The sequence below is a fragment of the Pseudonaja textilis genome, chromosome 9, assembly GCF_049901715.1.
Source record: "Pseudonaja textilis isolate UNSWEBS1 chromosome 9, rPseTex1.2, whole genome shotgun sequence".
NCBI lineage: Eukaryota > Metazoa > Chordata > Lepidosauria > Squamata > Elapidae > Pseudonaja > Pseudonaja textilis.
This window is the reverse complement of record NC_141998.1, coordinates 13,801,899-13,823,076: the sequence shown is the minus strand read 5'-3', so window position 1 is coordinate 13,823,076 and position 21,178 is coordinate 13,801,899. Positions and strand designations below refer to the sequence as shown.

Below are 21,178 nucleotides of genomic sequence, written 5' to 3'. Positions count from 1 at the left end.
GCCGCTGTACGTCATCACGCACGCAGACCAACCCTAGAGTTAGAAAGGGAGGGAGAGGCCTCCTCGCCTGATCTTGCAAGGGTGGGTGGAGGGAGACAACCTTGGCGAGGGAGGGTCGCCCGAAAAGTCAGAAGAAACTTTTCCGGACAGCTGCGCTGTGGCTGACGCGGCGTCTCCACGAAGGCATCTGGAGCTCAACTCAGCTGGAAGATTTTCATAAAGGGAAGTCAGAATCGGTTGGACGTGGATAGGACACCAATAGGAAATCCCAAAAGTGATGGTCAAATTTATTACTTATCAGCTTCGGTAAGCTGTAGCTCACCTTTGTGCATCAGGTAATGTCAACTATTGCTCATGAAAACATGCCTATTAATAAAATTGATGAGCTGGGAAAGGTGCTGCCAGACTCCTGGCTTCTTTTTTTTTTTGCAGAGATGTGATAAGGTAAGCAATTCAATGCTCTTCCACAATATATGGATCAGTGGTAGGATTCAAATTTTTTTACAACCAGTTCTGTAGGCGTGGCTTGGTGGGCGTGGCAGGGGAAGAATACTGTAAAATCTCCATTCCCTCCCCACCCCACTAACTTGCATCCCAGCTCCGTTCTCTATTCAGGGCAACCAAAGAAGACCCAGCCAATCAGTTGGGACTCGGGAGGCAGAGAATAGATGGGGACGGGGCCAGTCAGAGGTGGTATTTGCCGGTTCTCCCAACCGGGAGTCTCCAACATTGGCAACTTTAAGACTTGTGGACTTCAACTCCCAGAATTCCTCAGCCTGGTCAGAACCTGCTGAATACTACCTCTGATATGGATGAGAGATCATATGAAAACCTGCATTGTCATGTTGGAAGAAAAATTCCAGGTCCAGTTCTAAGCTGGAGAAAGGCGCTGGAAATAAAATGGAGGCTGATTGGAAAGAGGGTCCGTTTATTGAAGGAGAACCACCAACTGCATGTGATTCTGGGACAGATGACAAAACAGAGTTGAGGGTGGGTGGGTTTTTATACTTTCTGGATTCCTATGGGGCTATGTAGAGGTCATGGCTGGCTCTATAGACAAAAGGGGAAATGCAAATCCTAGGTGTTTGAGCTAATTTTGTCAACCTTTTGTTGGTTGCTTATTTCAGTTTCTGTCTTGACCCAGTCTTTCTGAATGGATTACCAAATCTGCATTTCTAAAAGCTGGCCTCTTTAGTTTCTGCCTAGGGCAAGGGAACTGGTTTCTGCCTCCCTTAAGATTTTTCCCATTTCTTATTTAGGGGAAATATTATATTCTGCCTTTTTTAATGTTTCCCAACATACTTCATTTTTCTAGAGGGCTTCTCACAGTCAGAATTATATTCCATAATGTATAGAAATCAATAATGTATAGAAATCAATCTCTCTCCCCCTCTCTCTCACGTGGGGAGGGGAAAAAATACACTTGCAGTTTCCAGCTTTGCTAAATTCCACAGCTGTAGAGGTGGAGGCAGTTTGAAAGAACAAATCTTTTCCCTAATTCACAGAGGAAAACCATGTTTATGTTGACTTATCCAGGAAGTCCCACTGCACATCAGTGAGCAAACTCCTCTGAAAATATATTCCTGGCAGGTTTTACTCCACTTCTGTGCGCAAGGAGCATTTTATAATCCCAACAATGTCCCTTCGAGGTAGGTCAGGTTTATCGAGGTAGGCCTCAGTAAAACAAGTGGAGAGATATTTGCTTATATTGTGCGTCTCTTAATTTTTCTCGCAGGGGCAAGTGATGGCTAGAGTTTAAAACAGGTAGAATATGGATCTCCCTAAAGTGGGGGCATTTGAGTAGGCCAGTAGGGGAACTGGGTGCTTTCATGAATTCAGGGGTTTATAGTGGATGTTGGGGTCCCAAATCCGGATGACTGGACTTCCAACTATCACAATCCCCAATTTATGAATGGGAACTCTGGAATCCAATTGGGAAAGGCTGAAATACGCTGTACATTACAATAGAGCACACATGCTTATAGTACGATGCAACAGATGGTGCATCTACTTACCCTGGGAGCTGAGTTCACACAATATCTTAATCGGGTCATTTAGAAACCTAGTGGCTATGGGCACCCATTGCAGTGCTTTGGTAGATCTAATTTTGATTATTTTGGGGTGGTGGTGGTTTGGTGTACAATAAGGGTGAACTCACGCCCACTAGGGGGTTTTATGGCTTATTGTTTCGTGCAAACACAAAAAGCGGTGAAATTCAGCCTTTGGATTCAATCCAACGCAGCCATTATCTCGGTTTATCCCGCCCGCTGAAACATAAACCAACCGGGGTGGCTCCACAGTTCGCAGGGCAGGTGACGCTTCAGAAGCCACAAACCAACCAGGCTTGGCCAAGCTAAATTCTGCAGACTTCGGAGAAGAAGCCCAGAGCTCAGGGGCTCCCTCCAGCCAGTTTGCAGGGCTTGGCGTTTCCTCACTTGCCTTGCCCAGGGCAACGGTGATCGAAGTCTTTGCCCAGAAGGGTCGTCCGGTTTCGGAGTAAAAAATGCCCATCCGCTCCCTTGGCAAGCCTGATTTATTTGACTTAATTTCCAAGAAACGGAAAGAACTCGTGAAAATTTAACGGCTCTTGTGTACAGATATTCTTAGAGATATCGGCTATGTAAATATATGTATTATGTATATTTGCAGTTGAAATATTAACCTTTAAATCGCTACTTTTACCAGTAGGAAAAAGATTAAACATACTCTGTGCAGCAGAGGTGGTATTCAGCAGGTTCTGACCAGTTCTGGAGAACCAGTAGCAGAAATTTTGAGTAGTTCGGAGAATCGGCAAATACGAGATGTCTGAGTGGAGATTTTACAGTATCCTTTCCCTGCCACACCTACCAAGCCACACCCACAGAACCAGTAGTAAAAAAATTTGAACCCCCATCACTGCTGTGCAGTCAGAATCTCTAAATAAACTTCCCCCTAGTCTTTCTGGTAATAATAGGTGTGTTCCAATATAGAAAGAGGAAATTCTTTAGGCCTTTTTAGACAGTTGAAGGATAACAATCTGTTCACAAATCACAATGACTCAACTTCCCCATTCCAAATAGTTCAAAGAACACTATTTCTTCATAATATGAAAACCAAGAGAGATTTTAGTTGGCAACAGGCTTTGTGCTTTTATTTCAAAATGATTCCTGGCTTACCCCAAGTCTGCCTGGGTCAGGAATGAGAAGATAGCTCATTTGCTTAGTTCTGTGACCTTATGTACTTTTACATGTCAAGATTCTTTAAAGCCTATTTTTTAGAATGTCCTAAGATAGCTTTCCGAATCTGATACCATCTGGATCTGTCAGACAAATTGTTTGAAAACCAAGTGTCAGGATTCCGGCACTTAACCCCATTTAAATCATGAGTCTCGAGCCAAACTTGAAAAAACTTCAAAAGGATTTATTGGGAGTTAAAAGGTCCGCCATTGCCTGGGTGTACTCTGAGACACATCATGTATTGTCCCCCTTGACCCTGGTTTTCCCCCAACCACTGGGTGTATTGTAATTCATGGTCTCCAATGGGACACATCCATAGCCAAGAGTCATACTCTCCAGTTAGAATTTTACGTGGCAGAAACTTCAGTCATCTAATTACTATCTTTGAAAACATTTATGGAATGCAATTTCAGTTTTGCAAGCTGTTGCACGGCTCCCCCTCTCTGTTGGCAACTCTAAAAACAACATAGAAATATTTTATGAGTTGACACTCGGCTCCCCTCACTTCTTGAAGGTGACCTGTACAACACAAAAAGAAAACAGATTTATTGCAGGTATAGGACATAGGGTTGCGAAAACCCCCCAGGCTTGGTTGGGTTTTCTGCATGGAACCTCATCACAAGGCGATTGGCTTGGACGTTCCTACTCTTTACCCAAGATGCCTCTGATAAGAGGTAGCCCTTCCACTTGATTAAATAGTGGAGTTGTCTCCTGTGCCACCTTGAATAGAGGATTCGCTGCACCTCATAATGGGTTTGGCGTCCTATGACCATGGGATCTGGAGGCTCACGAGGTAGGGGCCTCAGGGTCGATCCCACCATGGGTTTTAAGAGGCTACTAATACCGGGTGTATTTTCCCCAACAATCGGGGCAACTTCAGTTGCACCATGACTGGGTTGATGACCTTTACTATGGAGAATGGTCCCATAAACTTTACCCCCAATTTCTTGCTAGAGAGTCTTAACCTCAGGTATTTGGTGGAGAGGTAGACCTTCATCCCCAGCTGGAATGGCTGCTGAGGGCCCAGTGTTTGTCTGCCTGTCTCTTATAGCTCTGTGCTGCTTTTGCCAGCACTTTTTTAACATTCTCCCAAGTTGCTTTCAGCGTTGATATCCAATGGGTCAGGCTGAGTGATGATGGGGGGGGGGGATCCCTTGGAAACTCAGGCATTTGGATGAAGTTCATACCGTTCACTACTTTGAAGGGGGTTAGTCTCATGCTACTGTGAACAGCATTATTGTACGCAACCTCCGCAAAGGCAGGAGGTCCACCCAATTGGATTGCTGAAAATTCACATAGCACCTCAGGTATTTCTCTATCATGGTGTTCAATCTCTCTGCCCCCCCGCTGGTACTTGGATTAAAAGCTGAGCTAAATCCTGGGAGGACCCAATAATCTGCAGGAACTCCTTCCAAAATTTGGCCATAAACTGGACTCCTCTGTCTGAGATAATTCTCCATGGCACTCCATGCAGGTGGTAGATGTGTTTCAAAAACAGCTTGGCTAACTGGTGGGCTGACAGTAGTCTGCTGCATGGTATGAATTACGCCTGTTTGGAAAATAAGTCTATTACAGTCCAGATGACCATGTTTCCTCCACTTTTTGGCAACTCCACTATGAAATCCATTGCAATCTCCTCCCATGTCCATGTTGGTTTTGCTACTGTCTGTAGCAATCCGGGGGTGGTGGTTCCTGGTCGTTTATTCATTGTGGCACAGATGGTGCAACTCTTCACAGTAAGACCACACCTGCATCCAGTTTTGGTCACCACACCATAAAAAAGATGTTGAGATTCAAAAAAAAATGTGCAGAGAAGATATGATGAACATATGACCATACAATGAATGATTGCAGGAACTGGGCATGGCTAGTCTACTGAAGAGAAGGACCATCTGTAGGTTGGACAATGAATAATGGATGCAAGCTGAACAAGGAGATATTCAACCTGGAAATAAGGAGAAATTTTCTGACAGAACAATCAACCAATGGAACAGCTTCCTTCAGAAGTTGTGGGAGCTTCATCACTGGAGGCTTTCAAGAAGAGATTGGACTGCCATTTGTCAGAAATGGTAGGGTCTCCTGCTTGGACAGGGGGTTGGACTAGATGATCTACAAGGTCCCATCCAACTCTGTTAATCTGATCTGGTTGTGAATTTTCCTCCAATGTGCCAGACATAACAATAATAAGGCTCCTGAGAACCAAGGCTGAATCAATGTGCCCTAGTAATGGCACGAGGGAGTGCTGAGAAGTCCATCGCCTGCTTGGATGGCTAACCTGACCTATGACACAAGCGGGCTGGACAGTATATATTCTTCAATTATACAAAAAATATGGGAATTATTCAGTGTTGGTTTCATCTCTGACCGTGCTGATATGATGTTCCCAATGAACAGGATTTTTGAGGAAGCAAGGCCTGAATCTTGAATTGATTGGGAGCGTTACTCAGAACCATGACATTTAGTTTATATTATTTAAGTTTGTTAAACTTTTCAATAAAAAAAATATTTTCTTTTTTAAAAAAACCCTCTTCTGGAGAAGTATCTGGTGTTCTGTCTTTAGTTTCAAGTAGACCTCTGACTAAAAAAGAAAACAGCGAAGGTCATTATTAAGATGAACTTGTCAGTATGGGATATCAGGAGTCCAGGCAGTTCAAACAAATATAGGCTTACAGGTAGTCCTCAAGTTACAAATATAATGGAGCCTGCCCATTCCATTTGTACCTCAAGAATTCGTAGGAGTGAATCTCTTACCTTGAACGAGATCTCTCCCTGCTTTCTGCCCACACATTCACTAATCGAATGCTTAGTTTGTTAAGTGGAAATGAGATAACTCAGGGTGGAGAAGGCCATGGGGGGGGTGTCTAATGATAGAACAGACTCCCCAAGGCCACCCAACCCACTAAGATACCTCATGCTTCTACCTCCCTTCCTGTGCGCTGGACTCACCTTACAAGATCTGTCACCTCTGTGTTTCTGTACCTTTGGGGGAGAGGAGAGTCGATGGAAGCACCTGGGTGCCGCAATATTGTATGAATTCAGGCAATTATCCTCTTTTGCAGAGACTGGGTGCCTGAACTCTCATGAGATCATGGACTCCAGAAACTTTCATTCTGGGTGGGAAAAGTGTTTGTGGTGCCTTTCTCCTGTTTCTAAATGGATCTGTTTCTAGCATCCCATGGGCGCCCAAACACTTTTCACTCGAACAGAGAACTGACATGGGCTAGAAGCTTCATTATCTTGCAAAAGGGGTGCTTAAAAATGGAGCGGATGGCTTTTCACTTTTCTGGGTGAAAAGTGTTCCAGTAGAAAAGAGTTGGAAAGGGGAAGCAGGAGAAATGCACCGCAAATCCAAGATGAGAGGGGGAAAGAATTGTGGGTAGTGGAGACGGGGAAATAGGGTAAATTTTGCAGACCTCTACAATTGTTCATAAGAGAGAACAACTGCCATGGTGCTGCAACATTTGTGATTTCAGAACTTGCTCGTGAACACTTGGGGACACTTATTTCGTAACTTCGAATGGGCACTAAATGAACACTCTTAACCCAGGGGATTACCTATATTGTATGCTAATGCTCTCTACAAGAATCTGAACTACTAATTGTCAAAGCAAATTGGCAGCACATAAGCATCAACAGAATTCAAGATGGCTTGGACTTAGATCTCTTATGAGCATGAAGAGACTCAAGATTGGTAACGCGCTCGACCCTTTCCCCTCAGGTTCAGCCTGGTCATCTCCTACATCATTTTATTTATTTCATACCAGTAGAACCTGAAAGGGTTGTTGGGGAGAGTTCATTGGGATCACAGCCTACTATAGATCCTACAAAGAAGAGGGTGTCAACCAAAGCACCTGAAGGAAGGACAAGAGGCAATCAATGGAAACTAATCAAGGAGAGAAGTAACATAGAAGTTTCCTGACAGAACAATTACTCAGTGGAACAACTTGTCTCTGGAAGTTTTGACTGCTCCAACACTGGAGGCTTTTAAGAAGAAACTGGACAGCCATTCGTCTGAAATGCTACAGAGTTTCCTCCCTAAGCTGGGGGTTGGACTAGATGACCTCCAAGGTCCCTTCCAACTCTGTTATTCTGTTATACTCTTGATATCCCTATCGCCTACCACTATTACTAGCTTACTATACTGAAGAGTTTTGTTTGAAGCTAACTCCAAATAAAGTTGGAGATCAATCAGTCAATCAATGTGTAATTGGCCAGGAGTTTCATAGCATTGTTTTCCTCTTTTTGTAATGGTAGATGAGTGTAGATGAATAAACAAGTTTAATTTATTTGGTGCGTCATAGCCATTTTATAAGAATGTAGTCATTGTGTGAAGTTTCATGTTCTACACATTATAACTTGAGGCATATATCCATTGAGGAACCTCAGGCAAGGTTTACAAGCACACCATGGTAAATTGCCCTATCTATATACATTTGTTTATATAAAGCCCTGGTAAGTTACAGTAAAAGTTTGCCGAAAGTACAACGAACTTCTTGTTTTATAGGAAGGCAACTTCCTGCTAAGTTTATACTGTGCCTAATCTTGAAACTGCAAATCATTAATGAAGTTTAACTACTGGGAAGTTGTTAAAACTTTATGCAAAACCATGGCAAAACCCAGAGTGAAAGAAAGCACAGAGCGGAACAGGACTTATTCAATCATTTCAGGTACTATTTTTTTAGTTCCTATTATCTTTCTTTATTTTCTTTCTTTTTTTAAATGTTCAGAATGATCTTTCTCTTCCATTTATGCAATCATTTTGGTTGTGAGACAGAAAATCAAGAATCCTCTAATTTTTCCCCAGTCTAAATCTCTACTTTAATAGCAAATGCAGAGGGTTTTAGATGGAAGGTCTGAGAGAGGATTCATCACCCTGTCCTATGGAGCAAATATCTCAAGCAACATTAAAGGATGCTGTGAGTGTGCTTTTGAATCAATTTACACTCCTGGTAACTCTTGGACAAGCCCTTGGAATTTTCTAGACAAGATTTCAGAAGGGTTTTGCAACTGCCTTCTTCCTAAGGCTATGAGAAAGTGAGACTGGTCACCCAATTTAACTTCTGTGCCTAAAGCGGGACATGAAGTCATGGTCTCCTGGTTTCTGATCTAATGCCTTAACCCCTGGCTCTCTTTTAAAAGGATGCCATAGAACTGAAAAAGAAAAAGAAAGAAAAAGAACAGCAAGAACTTTCTAACTCTCCCTCCTGACAGGCACCACTTTCCAATCAATCTCTCTCCGGCTCATCTTGATGCTCCAAAGCATCTCCTGCGGGACAGTCAAATTGGGTGAACTATATTTTGTAAAGATTGGGAAACATTTGAAAGGCAAAATGGAAGCTTGACGATCTATGCAGTTCCTTATTTGAAGATGTCTTTGGATTTTTATTCTGGAACCAATAAGGTTGTGGGAATGGATTTCTTAATAAAGGATGATCCCTGTTAGGAATGTACAACATCTTCATAGCTTCAAAACTTCACACTGATAGCAATGAAGATACACTGATCTCATTGTATTTTGTTAGATATTTACATAGTCACTTCTGATTGGTTGTCCATGGCGGCAGGAATTTAAAGAGCCATCACTGGTTGTAGCTACCAGCAGCTCTACTATAAAAGGAGCTGCCGTGGCTGCTGTGGTTGTTCTGAACAGTGCAATAAAGAAGCTAAGCAATCAGAGCCTCCCATGTTATCTCTCACCCACAACATAACACTGGTGACGAAGGTGGGATTCTGAGAGAAGCAGGACTGTGAACACGTGGCTAACCAACTGAAGAAAGAACCCAACATGGCTGGGAACAATATGCCACCTGCACTGTTTGACCTGATGACCGAGGACTGGGAATCCTACGTCGATAGATGTTCCTGAAAAGCAGTGACCTGATGAACATTATGGAACAGAGGAAATGAGCTGTCTTCCTCACGTATTGTGGCCCTGCTGTTTTCAAAATGGCTAAAGCTCTCACAGCCCCAAGCGATGTAAAAACGATGGCCTGACCTGAGGGCCCATTCTGAGGGCCCATTACACACCAGCGGTATCCAGTCTAATCAAGAGACACGAGTTCTACCGGAGAGACCAGAAGGACGGAGAGAGCATCAACGATTTTGTTGCGAGCCTGAGGGAGAAACTAAACCATTCCGGAACAAACAAAAGGAACTATCAATACTAAAAGGGTGTGTACTGTGGGGGCATCAGGTAATAATTCCTGAGAGTTTAAGGGACAATATAATGGAAATGTTGCATGCAGGGCGTCCGGGGATAGTGAGAATGAAATCCCTATCAAGGAACTATGTGTGGTGGCCAGGAATGGATAAAGAAATAGAGGCATGGGTATCCGTCTGCAAGGTTTGCTAAGAAAACAGGCCAGCATCTCCCACGGCACCCAACTATGAGTGGGAAACACCAAGGGGACCTTGGTCAAGGTCATATCAATTTTGCAGGGCCAGTAAAAGGACACACATTTTTTATCATAGCGGACGCATATTCTAAATCAGGCTTGTCCAACCCGCGGCCCACGGGCCGCATGCGGCCCATGTTGCCTCGTAATGCGGCCCAGTGCCCACCCCAACCTTCATGCCAGAGCCAGCAAGGAGGAGGAGGAGAGGCAGGCGCGAGGCGGGGCGAGGTGAGCGCCACACCAAGCAGCAACAGAAAAGGCAGGCGCTCTCAGAGCGCCACCTCCTGCTGTTGCCGTTGCCGCCGCTGCTTCTGCCAGTCCTGCCTCATCCAGCCGGGCCATTTGCAGGAGGAGAGGTAGGCACAAGGTGGGTGAGCTTTCTTCCCCTCCCCCACCCCCCACAAAATTTGGCCGGAAAATAAACCGTGATAAAAAAAACCGTGATAAAAAATAAATAATTTTTAATAATAAATAATAAAAATAATTTGGCCGTATTTTGGCTTGAGTTCGGCCGCAGAGCCAAACTGCAATCTGGCAACCCTGCGCCCCATCCATTGTATTAGCTCCGCCATCCTATATTAGCTCCGCCATCTTGCGGCCTGTGCCACTTTCTGGTAGTCAGGAGACTAAGGCTGGGTTCACACAACGGATTTTGACACAAAATTGGCTGTGGAATTCTGCATTGGTGGCTGAGAAACAATGTCAAACATCTCACTAACTTCACTTCCAAATAAATTTAATATGTTAACTATGTTTTCTATGGTTTTTTTGGATGATCAGGTATCGTTACTGTCATTTTATTTTATGTGCGGCCCAAACCAAATTTTCATCTTCTAATCTGGCCCAGGGAAGGTGAAAGGTTGGACACCCCTGTTCTAAATGGCTGGAAGTCAGCATTATGCAGTCCACAACAACAGAGGCAGCCATTAGAAATCTAAGGAAACTATTTGCCACACATGGCCTGCCAGACATACTTGTATCTGACAATGGGCCCCAATTCACAGCCACCCATTTTGAAGGGTTTCTAACACAGATACAGCATGCTCTATCGGCACCGGGACAACCGTCAATGAATAGACAAGCGGAACGCATGGTCCGATACACAAAACAGACCCTCCAGAAACTGGGGCCAGGGGACATGCAAGCAAAAATAGATAAATTATTAAGCGTACAGCACATAACACCCAGTGCAACAACAAATAAAAGCCCTGCCAAACTACTCATGGGAAGAAAGTTGAGATCACCCTTAGACAGATTACATCTCACATACAATCCAGACAGACCACTAGATTCATCCCGCAAATGCCAGACGTTCCAAATGGGTGATCCAGTTTATGCTAAAAACCTAACGGGATCCTCTATGGGTACCAGCGAAGGTGGCCCAAGTAACGGGGCCCCATTCTTACAGGGTTGACACAACAGATGGCTGAAGCTGGAGAAGACACATAGATCAACGAAGAACCCGAGGGGCATGGGGAAATACGGACATAAATAGAAAGGAAGGAGGAGACCCTTCACACATATACATTACAAACAAAGAGGAAGGGGGAGACCCTTCCCACAGACACAACACACCCAGAGAGGAAGGGGGAGACCCCATCCAAACAAGAAATAACACAGAACAGGCTGTAATGGCTAGTGAGACACAATCTCAACAACTAAGAATAGCATCAAAAACACTGAATGGAAATAGCAGACACTTACTGGACACACAAAGGCAGGAACAGGCCATGGGAGAGATCAAAAGGGCAGCATCTAGTGGAGATAAAATGGCTGCCCTAACTAGAAGGTTCCAGGAGTTTCCAATGAAGGGAGCAGGAGGAGCAATAAGTCCATCTAAACAACTCAAAGACCAGCCGATGACAGAACTGCCCAGGTCCAGTCACGCCCATAAGAGTGCCGCCTATCTACGTGAGTACATGCGCTAGGTGGGACAGGATTGGGTGGACCGGAACAGGGGGGAGGGGTATTAGATATTTACAATGTCACCTCTGATTGGTTGGTCCGTGGCGGTGGGAATTTAAAGAGCTGTCACTGGTTGTAGCTGCTAGCAGCTTTACTGTAAAAGGAGCCACCACGGCTGCCATGGTTGTTCTAAACAATGGAATAAAGAAGCTAAGCAATTGGAGGCTCCCGCGTTATCTCATATAACATATTTTACATTATATATCTCATATTTTGGCACTGGGATTGTTAAATATTAATCCTATAGTATCATCTATTAGTAGGAAATGATTAAAGAGTCTAGCCCCCTCCATTTCATTCTGTTAACTATATTGGAAGATATGCTAGGTGAGAGATTATAACCCTTCCTTTTATTCACCCACTAAACTTGCTGGGTTCGCTTCAACCCTTATAATCATAATATAATAATGTAAATATAATATAATATCTAATATAATATAATACTAGACTACAGATATCTTATATGAATGTATAAGCAAGGCTATCACCTGTGCAAGTCTCTGAAAATAAAATTCATTCTATTCTCCAGTGATAAAGCTGGGTTTTTTGTTTTGTTTTTTTTGTAGCAGATTGGCATACCTCCTACCATACCAATTTAGCTGCTTTTAAAAATAGTGCTTTGAAAACAATTACCAAACGCTTTGCCCAATAAATTTATCGCTTTGTGTCTAAAAACCACAAAGAAAGAGAACTGCTTGGTCCCAAAGTCAGAAATATTATAACTGACAGCTGTTTCTGCAGCTGAGCTTGCAAAAAATTATGTGATTTCTAATCCACTCTCCTATGACTTTAAAGCAGAAGGTGTAAGGTTTTAGAGACTTTTGTTAAGAGTTTCAGAACTCTACTAAAAAAAAATGCCACTAAAGAGGTAACTTTTTCTGGGGTCCCACGCAAAACTATGCATAAGCATAAGGCCACCAAATGTAGCCTAATGCTTCATCTTTCTTTTAAAAGATGAAGAAAAAATTCAAGAGGAGATACTAGAAAAGTTAACTTCTTGATTCTGAGTATTACAAGAGATTCAGTTGTAAACCAGGCAAATGTTCCCATCCCCACAGCTTCTAAACCCCCCAGGAAAAATAGCAATTTTGTTTGACCTCTTAGTTTGAGGAATGTTTAAATGGATTTTTTTAAACAAAACAATCAAGGACATTAAGATTGGGTTTGCCCATTTTGTTTCTTTTTTCAGTAAAAAGGAAAAAACCCTCAAATGCCTGCCAAATTTTGATATTTGCCCTTCAGTTTCAAGATGCACAGTTCTAATTTCTCACTTTTGCTACAGGCAATGTTGGGTTCAAGATGATAGTAGGCAGATTTGTTTGGAGAGAAATTCCAGAATAGAACCATTGTTTGCCTATATAGCCAAGAAGACAAATCTATTCATGTTATGTAAAAGGGGAACTTAAGTTAGCAGAATCATTTTCAAGCATGAATCCTTCTCTTGGAAATATGAAGGTCAAAAGTTATTTAGATAGGCCAGAAATTAGTTTTTCTAGTTTTACAAAATGCAAGACTATTTCAGTTGACTGTGGGCATGTCCACAAATTTAGATACTAAGTTGCTTTTTTGTCCTGTAGTTTTTTAAAGCTTTCCCTCTCTTTTCCCCTTCCCTCCTTTTTCCTCCTTTTCCCCCTTCCCTTCCCTTTCTTTCCTTTCCTTTTCCCTTTCCTCCTTTATCTAAAGCATTTTATTTCCCTAGTCCTATTTCAGCAAAAACCTAAGCAATCCTATGAGAACAATAAAGCAGTGCATTTTTGTCCCAACTATTATACCTATTTCAAACAATTCCTATAAAACTAGATAAATTTGTTTTGAAGAGCTAAAGAAAACAACAATGAAGTTCATCTGGTTAGGCAAGAAACTGTGCATTAAATTGAAAATGCTACAGGATGGAAGGAGCAGAGGTGGTTTTGGAGTACCAGAGTGGGAACTTTATTATCAGGCCATGACATTAACTTGGATAAAGGATTGGGTAAATTTAAAAAATAAAATAATTTTAACATTAGAAGGTTATGTCCTCCAGATGGGCTGGCATGCATTTTTATGGGGAAAAAGGAGTAAGGTACACTCTTACTTCTATAGACATCAAATAAGAGACTCACTTATTCAGATTTGAATGAAAATTAAAAAGAAACATTACATCAAGATACCCTGCTGGCTGTCAACTACCCAAATCATTGGATATAAAAAAAATGGTAAGCTATAACGGTTTATTAGATAATCAAGGGAATCTTAAAATGAACCAAGAGCTGAGAGAACAAGGAATTATAATTGACTGGTGGCCATATTTATAACTACAGGATAGGTATAAAAAGGATTTAGTGGAATTTGGATTTGACAAAGAACAACAACAATTAGATAAAATTTTAGTTGGAGCAGAGGAAAAATTTATAACTAAAGCGTATAACTATTTATTGGAATTCAATAGGTTCAATGATAGCATGGGCACAGAACTTTGGATACAGTATTGAATTAGATGAATGGGAGAAACTATGGACTAGAAATTATAAATTATCGACCTCCGCGGCTTAAAAAGAAAATTTGTACAAAATGTTCTATCGTTGGCACTTGACCCCAGAGAGATTGGCTAAGATGTCCCCCAACATAAGTCCAAAATGTTAGAAATGTTGACAAAAGTACGGTACCTTCTATCACATATGGTGGCTATGTCCCGAGACCAGGAAATATTGGGTTAAAATAAAAAACTGGCTACAAGAGATTACCAAACACCAAACTGAACTCAAACTGGAATTCTTTTTATTGGAATAATTACAGGACAATATAGTAAAAAGATTAAGTATATTATATTACATATTTTGATGGCAGCCATAATAACTTTCCCACAATTATGGAAAGGAGCCAATACCTCCTCAGAAGACTTGATCATACAAAAGGTACTGCAATGTGCCAAATGGATAAGCTCACATTGGAAATGAAAGACAAGGAGGATTCGGAATATTATGCAATAAGGGATAAATGGTATGAGTGGTTAAAAAACAGATACTAAGATTAGGAAGAAGGATTATGGCAAATAAAGCAGGAGACCTTAGTCGATTATCAATATGATTATAAATAAATGTATATAGGATATATGTATTTGTCGATGCCAAAACATTAAGACTATGATTGAGGTTTGTATTTTTGAAAACTGCAATAAAAACTATTTTTAAAAAAACAGTGCATTGCCTTCATTCTCTTGTTAAAAACCAGTTTTCTTGGCTCTGGTTTCTATCCATATGTAACAAAGCTCTTGATCTCTTTTCATTTTTTGCTTAGAATAATTATTGACTTTAATTCTCTTCTCATCCTAAATGTAATGCAAATCTCTTTCAGTTGCTTCTTCTAGAATTGTAACTATAACTTCAAAGAGGCATCTAATCACCTGAAAGGTAATCAGAGAGACAGACAGCAGTAATTGCTGTCATAAGTTACTCAGTAACTACTGAAATGGAACTGCAGAAGAGAACTGTTGATGAGGAATTAAAAGATTTATTCCATGAATTTAAAGGTAAATAGCAACTTTAGGGTTGCAATCTAAAACTTTCTTTGGCTGTGTATGTTAGAACTGGGAACTTGATAAATTGTTACATTGCAGTTTCTTAACAATGGAGGCATTTAGACTCATCTCACGAATTGAACGAAATGGGTCAAGGGAAATAGCGATATGCATGTTTGTAATTATATTCAGTGTCTTTGCAATTTGCAACCTTGATTTGAGCCATGAATGTGAAAAATGTTTGCAAGGTGGTACATAATAATAGCCATCAGAATTGACAAAATCACCACCAGTCAATTGCAAAAGAAAGCTTTTCTTGGAACAGGATATATCCTGCAACAATATGTTTAACACCATCAGACAATAACATCTGCTTATCCCAGGTCCTTGGGAGGGACTTGACAGGTATATAAAAATGCCAAACACAGTCTAAACATCTGACTGACTATGTGACTGACCATAATGATAATAATGGTCCTTGGAAAGAACTTGACAGGTAAACAATGCCAAATCCAGCCTAAACATCTGGTTGACTGTGTGATCAACCATAATTTATTAAACTTGCAGGCTTGCATCCCAATGACTGGGTGGCTCACAACAATCCAATCCAATAAAACATAAAAAATAAAGATAAAGGATGGCAAGCATGATGACATGCGGGGTCTCTCTTCTCTCTTCAAAGGCCTGGATGAAGAGCAGGTTTTCCTGGCTCTTTTATACAACAGTAGAGTGGTCAACATGCAGAAGCAGAAAGGGGAAAACTTATTACATTATACACAGGTAGACCTCAACTTACGACCACAATTGAGTCCAAAATTTATGTTGCTAAGTGAGACAGTTTTAAGTGAGTTTTGCTCCATTTTATGACTTTTCTTGCCATGGTTGTTAAGTGAATTGCTGCAGCTGTTGAATTAGTAACACGGTTGTTAAATGAATGGGGCTTCACCATTGACTTTGCTTGTCAGAAGGTCACAAAAGGTGATCACATGACTCCAGGACACAGCAACTTTCATAAATATGAGTCAGTTGCTAAGTGTTTAATACTTTGATCAGATGAAGGTAGGGATACTGCAATGGTCATAAGTGTGAAAAGCGATCATAAGCCACTTTTTTCTGTGCTGTTGTAACTTCAAGCAGTCACCAAAATGAACTGTTATATGTCAAGGACTACTTGCATTTTCTTCTACTGACACCTGCTTTCTATGCTAATGTATTTTCACCATTTTAAATATTTCTATTCACTCATAGCCATGTCTTCCAGATAAAGAAGCTATGAATGACCCCTGGAACTTCAGAATGTGGGATTTCGATCAGAAATATTTCTTCTTTGAGAACAATGTTCTGATAGCAGCGCCGCTGTATTCTATGGTACCAGGTATTAAGGAGGAACATTAGTACTTTAGTAATCCTCAGTAATCCTTGGCAAAAAGATAATTGGCCAAATCTGATCAAATAATAATTTCTGGATATTCCAAAAGTCCCTTTTTCCAACTGATCTTCCTTAGTTTTTTTCCTTTGAAAAACATTTTTGCTTCTCAATCAAGAAGCTTCTTCAGTTCAGTTTCAAAGTAAAAACAGGATGGTCCAGCTACCTTTTGGAAAAGCACTTTTGGGACCACCATGACCTGGATGATTAAGAACCTCTATAGACATGTAAATTCTGGAGTTGCATAACCAAGGTGTTGCTCTTGTTATGAAGAACCATGGAGCTGGTGATTCTTTCAGTTGCTTCTGCATCACATTCTTGTCTCAGAAGGAGATTTGCACAGATTTGTCATCTAGATGCTTCTGTTTATTCCTCTCCTAACATTTCCATATAAAGTTGCATCAGCTTTAGAAGTTGTTTGGGTCCATGCATTCCCCAATCAAGGAAAAAATGGGGGAAATGGAAGTGTTGGTATGGTGTTGGCATGATAAGCCAAATAATTGTAAGTCAACTTGAATTTTTGATAAGGCTTGAAAAGAGCCCTAGCAGCACAGTGGTTAAAGTGCAGTATTGCAGGCAAATTGCCCACAGCATAGAGTTTGATCTTGATGGGTCTCAAGGCTGATTCTGTCTTTCATCCTTCCAAGGTTGATAAATTGAGGACTCAGAGCATTGGGAGCAATATGCAGATAATGTTTCTACCTTGTAAACTACCCAGAGAGTGCTGTAAAGCACTGTGGGTGGGTATATAAGCCTAAATGCTATTGCTTATCAAGTGCCAGGGAATTAAGCCAGTTCAAATGAGTATAAAGATTTATTGAAAGCTTAAGCTCTCTACAAGAATCTGATCTACTACAGGTAATGGTCAAGGGAAATAAATGAGTGTAAGAAAGCATTCAAGGTGGGCTGGACTTAGATCTCTTTTGGGTGTGCAGGGACTCATGACATGATGCATCTCCTACATCACTATTGCTAAATGTTAAGGGCTAATACAACAGTGGACAAGAAGGGTGATATTTCAGATTGTTTTCCAGTGACTTTTCCCAAACCCAGGGGATAACATAAAGAACTTAAGATTTATCTCCCTGGTTTTATGGAAGACTTATTGCCGAAATAGTCAGCTAACTAACCAAAGTCTAAAATAATATTTCTGGTATATATTGCAGGAAATTCTGAGTCCAGAACTATAAGGAGCAATCTTGCAATTAAAATACAGACAAGTAGTCCAACGTTAGAGATTAGATTTTTAAATTTTATCCAAATAGTCTTGCTTTTTTGTGTGTGCAAAAAACCAAACCAAACAAAACCAAAAACCCCCAGAACCTCTTGATTGATTGTCTAGGGAAATAGCCATTACACCAAATGACTGGTGGGTTGAAACATGTTACTTCATCTTCCTTGTCACTATAACCCACATTTCTTGTGGGAGAGGAATTATATAGTCCAGATGGATGATCAAAAGAGAAAGATCCCAGTTCAGAAGGATCAATTCTTCTTATGATCAATAAAGATCTTGTTATTTACATGTTATTAGTAATGTAGATGTAGCAATGGGTGCAAGCTGTAAGTATCATATGTTCTGAGAATTTATCAGTGTGGACATAGAATAATTTAGGATCTAATGAATATCTTAAAACTAATACTTGCTTTATGATTTATTTGATAGCTTAAAAAGTTTTATTGACATTTTTCCACCAACAGCTTCTCATTCAAAACTCCACTTCCAAATAAAGATGCTTTTCTCTATTTTTGTTGACTCAGCTATATTGTTCTTGTTCTGCAGAGCAGTTGATGGCTGTGGTCCCCAATGAAAACTTAGATTTTAGAAACCGACCCATCTTTATAGGACTCACTGGTAAAACCAAGGTCTTGAGTTGTCTGGAGTCAGTTACTGGTGAGCCTCAGCTAGTGATATTGGTGAGTTTCATATTTTAATTCCTGAAGAATTGCATATATTCTCTCCTATTACAATTAACATTACTTACATACTGCATTAAAAACTACCACAGTATATGGTGCCTTCAGAAACCCCCTTCATTGGAAGAATAAGCCCATTCCAATCAGCCAAAAAAGCTAATAGAGCCAAAAAAGTGAATACAATCCTTGGTTGTATAAATAGAGGCATAGATTCAAAATCACGTGAAATATTAGTATTGCTTTATAAAACCTTAGTAAGACCACACCTGGAATACAGCATCCTCATCACAAAAAAAATATTGAGACTTTGGAAAAAGTGCAGAGAAGAGCAAGTAAGATGGTTAAAGGCCTGGAGACTAAAATATATGAAGAATGGTTGCAGGAACTGGGTATGGCCAGTCTGAAGAAAAGAAGGACTGAAGTGATAGCAGTTTCCCAGTATTTGAGGAACGACCACAAAGAAGAAAGCGGGGAGGGTCAACTTATTTTCCAAAGCATCAGAAGGCAACAATGGATAGAAACTAATCAAGAAGAGAAGCAAGTTGGAATTAAGGAGAAACTTCCTAAAAGTGAGAACAATTAACCATTAGAACAGCTTGCCTTCAGAATTTGTGGGTGCTTCATCACTGGAGGTTTTTAAAAAGAGACTGGACAACCACTTCTCTCAAACTGTATAGGGTCTCCTCAGGTGTGGGATTCTACCAGTTCAGACTGGTTTTGGCAAACCAGTAGTTCCGGCAATCATTTGACCCCTCCCACCCGCCCCTGCCCTAGTCCAGGGATCTCCAACCTTGGCAACTTTAAGACTTTTGGGCGTCAAGTCCCAGAATTCACAAGTTCACAAGTCTTAAAGTTGCCAAGGTTGGAGACCCCTGCCCTAGCCTGTCCTTTATTTCCATGTTTTGCAGCACAGCAAATTGCCACACCTCATTTGTGCATGCACACCGAGCTGGTTGTTACACCAGTTGAATCCCACCCATCTGAATCCCAATCACCAGTTGAATCCCAATCTCCTGCTTGAGCAGATGGTTGGACTAGAAGATTTTGAAGGTCCCTTCCAGCTCTATTCTATTCTGATTGATTTTCTAGAGAAAACACAGACACTGTAATTATCAAATCAATGCCTCCCCCCCCCTTGTTTATGGTGATATACTTTATCACAATAAGATCACAAAGACAATAAGATCACAAAGAAAAATTCCTTGTGTGTCCAATCACACTTTGGGCAATAAAGCTATTCTATTCTATTCTATTCTATTCTATTCTATTCTATTCTATTCTATTCTATTCTATTCTATTCTATTCTATTCCTACTTACTCTACTCTACTCTATTCCTACTCTACTCTAAAATGAAATTGTAGCCTTATTTTACTGATGAAAAAATGGTTTGTGGTGAAGATATCACTGGGAAATTTTCAGAATAAAATTTTAACTTGAACTTAAATTGAAGTAAGAATGACTCCCTTAAATATACACAGCAAAGCAGAATTAGACATCTGGCATTGAGACTCAAATAGAAACTAACAACAACTACTAATGTTTGATGCCAAGTTCAACTATGTAAACTGTGCTCAGCAGTTGTAATACAAGTGGAATTGTATTCATTGCCTTCCTTATTGATAAGAGGGGGGCATATAAATTAAACAAACAAGCAAGAAAAGACCTGCAAATAGAAGTAGAGTGACTGTGGAAAAATAAAGCGAAGGCAGTACCAATAGTAAGGGGTATCTTGGGTGCAATCCCAAAACAATTAGAGCAATAGCCTGAACACCATCAGAATTGATAAAATAACCATGAGTCAATTACAAAAAGCAATTTTACTTGGAACAACCTACATCCTGTGATGATACCTTTGACATCATTAAAGAACAGCATCTGCTTATCCCAAGACCTTAGGAAAGACTTGATAGGTGGACAAAAAAGATAAATCCAGTCTAAACTTCTGGCTGACCATGCAATCAATTATCATAATAATAAGAATAGGTGGGATATATCACTAAAACTGTACCTGTTCTTTTTTACAATGCTGTTTTAAAAGTAAAATGTAGCTGTCTTTTGTTTACTTATTTTATCATGCCTTAAATTTTTCCTTTGTTGTTATTTCTTTGTTTATTGGTATTATTTTTAACAAGTAATGTATGGATTAAAACAGAAGTAGTTAATCCTGCAGCTCTCCAAACCAAACCTTGTATTTTTTTTTCAGGAAAAAAACATCATGGATTTTTATAGAGACACTAAGGAATTCAAGAATTTTTCTTTCTATGTTGTCACTGGACGCGACAAATCAAATTGCTGGTTTGAATCTGCAGCATTCCCTGGTTGGTTCTTAAGTACCTCAATTCACCCAAACATGCCTGTTGGTCTTTGTAAACAAGGAGGTACTGGCATCATTTTATTTCATTTTGAAAAAGTTGCTTCCACTCCAAAGTAAAATTTTGAAGAAAAAGGAATACAGAGGAAAGCAGAAGCGCGGGGCTATGTTGCCAGCATATTTTGTTTGTAGTAGAATGAAGCTTTAGTCATGATAAAATAAGCAATAATAATGATTTGATTAAAAATGAAATATCTAATTGTGAGTAAATTCAGGATTGCCTCTTAGTGCTGTTTTATTTCTGGCTTCCAAGGAGCATGGAAGATGCAACATGGCATTGCTGATGCAAGAGGTGAAGCTGAAGTTGATTGCTTGTCTGTAACACAACCTGAATAATTTAGTTTTGATTCAATAAAAACAGAAACAAAAATAAAAACCTGAAAGAAAAACCA

The 21,178-nt window shown here is 40.4% G+C and overlaps 1 protein-coding gene across 4 annotated transcripts; it reads left to right on the top strand.

Moving 5' to 3' along the window:
- The first annotated feature begins 20 nt into the window (after positions 1-20).
- On the top strand, positions 21-21,178 carry LOC148125040 (interleukin-36 receptor antagonist protein-like). Of its 4 annotated transcripts, XM_087938930.1 has the most exons (6): positions 21-335; positions 7,720-7,882; positions 14,909-15,083; positions 16,333-16,446; positions 18,281-18,414; positions 20,619-21,178. In XM_087938930.1, the coding sequence occupies exons 3-6, from the start codon at positions 15,023-15,025 to the stop codon at positions 20,844-20,846; spliced, it is 537 nt and encodes a 178-aa protein (XP_087795056.1). In that variant the 5' UTR covers positions 21-335; positions 7,720-7,882; positions 14,909-15,022; the 3' UTR covers positions 20,847-21,178. The 4 variants fall into 4 exon arrangements, with proteins under 4 accessions (XP_087795056.1, XP_087795057.1, XP_087795058.1 ...); XM_087938931.1 differs by lacking the exon at positions 7,720-7,882 and having other exon boundaries at positions 130-335; XM_087938932.1 differs by lacking the exon at positions 7,720-7,882 and having other exon boundaries at positions 177-306.

Coding starts and splice junctions, on each gene's coding strand:
- LOC148125040 (XM_087938930.1), top strand. CDS start 15,023: ATGGAACTGCAGAAGAGAACTGTTGATGAGGAATTAAAAGATTTATTC. Junction 15,084..16,332: donor TTTATTCCATGAATTTAAAG/GTAAATAGCAAC, acceptor CATGTCTTCCAG/ATAAAGAAGCTATGAATGAC. Junction 16,447..18,280: donor GCTGTATTCTATGGTACCAG/GTATTAAGGAGG, acceptor CTTGTTCTGCAG/AGCAGTTGATGGCTGTGGTC.